We start from the raw sequence: 6,556 nt of genomic DNA, 5'->3' as shown, positions 1-6,556 counted from the left end.
CTCTCCATTATCTATCAACAATCCTGGTCAACAGGAGAGGTGCCAGATGACTGGAGGGTGGCCAATGTGACGCCCATCTGCAAGAAGGGCCGGAAGGAGGATCCCGGAAACTACAGGCCTGTCAGCCTAACCTCTGTACCGGGAAAGATCATGGAGAGGATCATCCTGAGTGAGCTCTCAAGGCAAGTGCAGGGCAGCCAAGGGATCAGGGCCAGCCAGCATTTGTTTAGGAAAGGGAGGTCCTGCCTGACCAACTTGATCTCTTTCTATGACCATGTGACCCGCTTTCTCGATGAGGGCAAGGCTGTGGATGTTGTCTACCTGGACTTTGGTAAGGCCTTCGACACCGTCCCCCACGGCATTCTCCTGGAGAAACTGGAGAATCGTGGCATAGACAAGTGTACCCTCCGCTGGATAAAAAACTGGCTGGATGGCCGTGCCCAGAGAGTTGTGCTTAATGGAGCAAAATCTGGTTGGCGGCCGGTCATCAGTGGTGTCCCTCAGGGCTCAGTCTTGGGGCCAGTCTTGTTCAATATCTTTATTGATGATCTAGACAAGGGGATTGAATGCACCCTCAGTAAGTTTGCGGATGACACCAAACTAGGTGGGAGTGTTGATCTGCTTGAGGGTCGGAAGGCTTTACAGAGGGATCTAGACAGGTTGGATCAATGGGCCAAGGCCAATGGGATGAGGTTTAATAAGGCCAGGTGCCGGGTCCTGCATTTTGGTCACAACAACCCCGGGCAACGCTACAGGCTTGGGGCAGAGTGGCTGGAAAGCTGCCCAGCAGAAAAGGACCTGGGAGTGTTAGTGGACAGCCGGCTTAACATGAGCCAGCAGTGTGGCCAGGTGGCCAAGAGGGCCAATGGCATCCTGGCTTGTATCAGGAATAGCGTGGCCAGCAGGAGTAGGGAAGTCATCGTGCCTCTGTACTCGGCACTGGTGAGGCCTCACCTCGAGTACTGTGTTCAGTTTTGGGCCCCTCACTACAGGAAAGACATTGAAGTGCTGGAGTGTGTCCAGAGGAGAGTCACCAAGCTGGTGAGGGGTCTGGAGAACAAGTCCTGTGAGGAGAGGCTGAGGGAGCTGGGCATGTTTAGTTTGGAGAAGAGGAGGCTGAGGGGAGACCTCATTGCCCTCTACAGCTACCTGAAAGGAAACTGTAGGGAGGCAGGGGTTGGCCTCTTCTCCCAAGGGAATAGCGACAGGACCAGAGGAAATGGTAGGAAGCTGCGGCAAGGGAGATTTAGATTAGATATTAGGAAGAATTGCTTTACTGAAAGAGTGGTCAGGCACTGGAACAGCCTGCCCAGGGAGGTGGTGGAGTCACCATCCCTGGAGGTATTTAAGAAATGTGTAGACATGGCTCTTCAGGGCATGCTCTAGTGCCCAAGATTATTGTTTGTGGTGGGGTGTTGTGTGTGGGGTTGTGGGTGTGGAGTTTAGTAGGTGGGTGGTTTTTTTTTTTTTTTTTTTTTTTTTTGTGGTTGGACTCGATGATCTCAGAGGTCCCTTCCAACCAGTAAGATTCTGTGATTCTGTGCTTATTATGTGCAAGACTTTGTTTGGGCAAGTGAAGGGCTTGTGTCAGGTTCTGGGAGCTCCCCCGTGCTGCCCTGTGCTGTTGTTTTTGCTGGGGCCATAGTTCCTACGAGAGGTCTTCTAGCCCTTTTCCACCCACCCCGATGGTCTCTGTAGCCCTGGCCTTGTGTTGGGTGAGGTTGGAAGAGCCTTGTGAGAAGAAAGGAAGTGGAGGCGTTTGAGGCTGAGATGCAAGAGAACTTTATTGAGGGAAAAGATTGAAAAGGCAGAGGTGCTAAGGGGAAGGGAGATGGTCTGAGGTATTAGTAGGGCAACCATCAACCAAAGTCCCCTGCACGAGAGAGATCAGCTACGAGGGGTGGTGGCGATGGCCCTTAGCAGGGGTAGCAGCCTCTTCTGCCGCTGAAGCAGCCCAGGCCTCCCAAGCCGTAGCCGAGGCCGAAGCCGAAGCCGCCGGAGGAGATGGGCACTCCCTGGGCGCTGAGTTCATTGCCCACGGCAGCAGATGCAGAGGATCCGACAAAGGTGCTCTGGGGGAAGGAGCTGAGGATGGGTCCTGGCAGGGTGACCTGCACGGCGGGAGGCTGGATGACGACGCGGGAGGTCTCGCACTGCCTGACGCAGGGCTCGTTGCAGCTGTTAGCCAGCGGGGTGGGTCCACAGGGGCGGCAGAGGTCGTTGCAGGCCATGGGTGTGGTGTGGAGTTTCCCTGGAAGAGAGGGTGTTGAGAAAGGTGAGGGTGGTGGGGGTGTGAGGGTCGGTGTTGGAGGAGGGCGAGGGAGTGTGGAGGGCTGGTGTGGTGCTGTGGGGAGCGTGGCAGTGTGGAGGCGTGAGGGCTGTTGAGGCTGTGGGCAGAGCGTGGTGGAGGAGAGAGGCCAGGGGGGTCAGGAGGAGGAGGGTCAGGGGGTTGAGACTCACCTTGTTGTGGGTGGAGGAGAAGGCGTGAGAAGTGTGTGAGGGAGAGAGGTGCTGGGCCGGCTTTTATACTGGTCGTGGAGGGGCGGGACAGGATTGGCGCATGACGGTGTTTTTCAGCAATGAGTCATTCTGTGCTGCAGCCACTCAAGGAATGATGTGCGGTGCGTTTTCCTTACCATAACAGCCCCTTTTCATCTTCTCCTCATGTCCATCTCACCCTGGTGGCAGCTTTTAAGTTAGAGTAAGTAGTTTGTGGGATGTGCATGCATGCAGCGTTTCAGGGTATTCAGGAGACATGGCCAAAGCATACCAGAGGTGGTGTGTCGTAAGTGAGGTCATTTTGTGTCAGTTGTGTGGTGTGGTTTGTGGTTGCGTTGTGAAGAGGGGGCCCCATTTCCTCACAGCCCTGGCAGGCCGGCCTGGGCTTTGGAGGGGTGTGAGGCATTCGGCGCTGCCCCAAGGTCAGTGAAGACGGAGTGGGAGGAGGTGCTCCAGGCACTGGAGCAGAGATTTCCCTGCATCTCGTTTTGAAGACTATGGTCAAGCATGTTGTAGCTATGCAGCCCATGGCGGTCAATGGTGGAGCAGATATCTACCTACAGCCTGTGGAGGAACCCCCGCCGAAGCAGGTGGATTCCCAAAGGAGGCTTTGATCCCATGGAGAGAAACCAGTGCTGGAGCAGGTCTTTTGGCAATAAACTCCTTAAAGTTCTGCATCCCAGCATGAGATGCCTCCACTTCCTTTCTTTTCCCAAGGCTCTTCCAACCTCATGCAACACAAAGAAAGGGCTCGGGAGGCAACTGTGGTGAGTGCAAAAAGGACTACAGGACCCCTCTTAGGAAGTATGTCCCCAAGAACAGCAGCACAGGGCAGCACAGGGGGGCTTCCAGAACCTGACACAAGCCCTCCACTTGACCAAACAAAGCCTTTGCAATACTAAGGCACTTTGAACCACCATTCTGACAAAGGCTCCCCATGGCAGCACACACTTCACTAACTCTCTCCCCCAGCACCACCCCTTGGCCAGCACAGCAGGCAGAATCACAGCAAACAGAATCATCGACTGCATAAGGAACCTCTGGACATCATCTACTTCAACCCAAACTTCTCAAAGGGGTCGCCTCCAGCAGGCTCTACAGGACCACATCCAGTCAGGTTTTCACTATCTCCAAGGATGGAGACTCCAACACCTCCCAGTGCAATCTTTTTCCCACTGCTTGACCAGCCTCATGCTGAAAAAGGCTTGCCTCCTCTTCCAAGGAAATGGCACAACTTTTCATCTTTCTCCATTAACACATTCCCTGGCCGTGGGTGCCCATGGGAAGAGTCCGACTCCCCTGTCCTCATTCCCTCCTGCCATGGGTTCAGCTAGGAGAGACTTGACTTTCTTGCTAGCAGCTGGTGGAGTGGTGTGTTTTGCATTTGGGATGAGAATGCTGTCAACAGCCCATTAGAGGTTTTGGTTGTTGTAAGTACTCAAGGCTTTTTCTGCTCCTCATACCGCCCAACCAGCAAGTAGGCTGGCAGTGCACAAGAACTTTGGAGGTGACATGGCCCATACAGCTGAGCCTAGCTGACCAAAAGGATAGTCCATGCCATATGACATCATGCTCAGTATAAAATGCTGGGGAAGAAGAAAGAACAGGTGGCCGTTTGGTGTTATGAGGTTTCTATTCCCAAGAAAACAGGACGCCTCATGAAGCCTTGCTTTTCTGGACCCCCATCCGAGCCATGAGCTGGCAGTTTCTCCAGCAGAATGCTGTGGGAAATGGCATGAAAGACTTTTCTAAAGCCCAGGTTACCAACATCCACGGCCTTTCCCTCATGCTTTGTAAAACGCCTTTGTACCAAGCCCTCAAACAAGAGAAGCACTAAGACACCCACAGAACACATGCAGGGAGAAAGGCCAGGCCTAAAGACAGGCTGAGCGAGCTGGCAGCAGCGCAGGGAGGGAGCGAATGCCATGGAAGGGGCAGCACCTCACGCCTGCAACACCATCAAAGTTTCAACCACCCTGGCAGGGCTGCAAGAAAATGAGGCCCCCTCTTCAAAACGCAACCACCAACCACACCACAGGACTGCCATGGGATGACCTCACTGAAGACACCCGACCTCTCTATGCTTTGGTGGCGTCTGCTGAATTCCGTGACACAGCATCCATCCAAAGCCTCCCAACTACCTACACTCACTTAAAAGCTGCTGCCAGGGCCAAATGGAGACGACCTCAAGAGGATGACATGAAAAGGGACTGTTGTGGGAAGGAAGACACACCCCATGTCATTACTTGAGTGCGTGTACCATGCAAGAGCTGCTTGGTGAAAAAAAAGTCATGCGCCAAGCCTGTCCCGCCCCTCCAGGAGCAGCATAAAAGCCGGCCCAGTGCCTCTCTCCCTCCCACACTTCTCCTCACGCTTTATCCTCCACCCTCAATAAGGTGAGCCACAACCCCCTGACCCTCCTTCTCCTCACCCACCTGGCCCCTCTCCTCCACCATGCTGTGCTGACAGCCTCAGCAGCCCTCACGCCTCCTTACTGCCACGCTCCCCACAGCCCCACAACAGCCCTCCACACTCCCTCGCCCTCCTCCAACACCGACCCTCACACGCCCATGATCCTCACCTTTCTCCACACCCTCTCTTCCAGGGAAACTCCACACCACACACATGGCCTGCAACAACCTCTGCGGACCCTGCGGACCCACCCCGCTGGCTAACAGCTGCAACGAGCCCTGCGTCAGGCAGTGCGAGGCCTCCCGCGTCGTCATCCAGCCTCCCGCCGTGCAGGTCACCCTGCCAGGACCCATCCTCAGCTCCTTCCCCCAGAGCACCTTTGTCGGATCCTCTGCATCCGCTGCCGTGGGCAATGAACTCAGCGCCCAGGGAGTGCCCATCTCCTCTGGCGGTTTCGGCTTCGGCCTCGGCTATGGCTTGGGAGGCCTTGGCTGCTACGGTGGCAGAAGAGGCTGCTACCCCTGCTAAGGGCCCTCGCCACTAACCCTGGCACCAACCACCCACACCATGGAAGCCAGAGCTTGCATTGAAGACGCACTTCTAGGTAGTTGCTGGCACAGGATTGTATCGTCCATGGCTCCTCCTCTCAAGACACCAAGCAAGGGAGGAGGGAAGGGGCAAGCCCAAGCTGTCTGCAACCATAGCCCATGTACCTCCTCCTCTTCTCCCACTTCCTTCTTTGCATCGCCCCTTCGGCTATGTCCACTACAATCTGCTGCAAACACTTGCTGACAACTCAAAGACCTCCAGGGTGCCATTTCCCCTCCCAGCCAGGAAGACCTTGATGCTCTGGCAAGATCTTCTCTCACAAGCGACCTCGAATGAAGGTCAGCCTACCTGCAGCTCAGACTGGCTCCCTTCCACTTGGCATTCCTGCCTGTGCACTGCTTTGCCTCAATAAAGTTCTCCTGCATCCAAAACTGAGACGCCTTCGCTTTCTTCTTCCGTGGTTTTGGCCGGATTGGCCAATCACAATGACAGATGTCCCCCCTTCCCAAAGAGAGGAGAGGAAGAGATAAGAGGACCTGTCCTGTCCGCTCCTCCTTACAGGTGTCACCCTTCTATGCTTTTCCACTTCTGACCCTCTAACGAGGCAAATAACGAAGTTAGCTGACCTCGCTTGTTATAGGAATAAGTCTAAGCGAGAGCGTCTCTGCGTACCATTCCTTGGTATAATCAGGTCTTGTCACTCAGTGAGAGTGAACACTTTCTAAACAATATGCTGTTAATTTCCCGGTTTAGTCAGTAAGAAGAGGCCCAGCTAAAACGTAAAAATACAAACCAGAAAATTGGTTCTGTTTTACCTCAAACCAGGACACTTGTCTCCAGTTGCTCCCAACTGCAGCCGGCACAGAGACAGGGCTCCACGCACCATCACAGTGGGTGTTAAAAGGCAAGAGGACCTCTCTTAGGAAGTATGTCCCCAGCTACAACAGCAGCACAGAGCAGCACAGGGCGGTTTCCAGAACGTGACACAAGCCCTTCACTTGACCAAACAAAGGCTTGCACACGCTAATGCACTTCTACTGCAGCCTCTGACACAAGCTCCCCATGGCAGCACACACTTTGCCAACTCTCTTCCCCA

At 54.5% G+C, this 6,556-nt stretch overlaps 2 protein-coding genes across 2 annotated transcripts; one reads left to right on the top strand and one right to left on the bottom strand.

The window, feature by feature from the left end:
• Positions 1 to 1,916: 1,916 nt before the first annotated feature.
• Positions 1,917 to 2,231, bottom strand: LOC134510902 (feather keratin-like). Its single transcript, XM_063324111.1, has one exon. It carries the CDS (start codon positions 2,229 to 2,231, stop codon positions 1,917 to 1,919), a length of 315 nt encoding a protein of 104 aa, XP_063180181.1.
• Positions 2,232 to 5,133: 2,902 nt separating this feature from the next.
• Positions 5,134 to 5,439, top strand: LOC134510896 (feather keratin-like; the record flags this gene model as incomplete). The annotated part of the gene is made up of 1 exon (XM_063324106.1): positions 5,134 to 5,439. A coding segment is annotated over one exon (306 nt), but the record flags the coding sequence as incomplete, so codon positions are not given.
• Positions 5,440 to 6,556: the final 1,117 nt, after the last annotated feature.

Source organism: Chroicocephalus ridibundus, chromosome 2, assembly GCF_963924245.1.
Source record: "Chroicocephalus ridibundus chromosome 2, bChrRid1.1, whole genome shotgun sequence".
Classification (NCBI taxonomy): Eukaryota; Metazoa; Chordata; class Aves; order Charadriiformes; family Laridae; genus Chroicocephalus; species Chroicocephalus ridibundus.
Note: the sequence above shows the minus strand (reverse complement) of the source record. Positions and strands in the feature narration are given on the sequence as shown.

Coding starts and splice junctions, on each gene's coding strand:
- LOC134510902 (XM_063324111.1), bottom strand. CDS start 2,231: ATGGCCTGCAACGACCTCTGCCGCCCCTGTGGACCCACCCCGCTGGCT.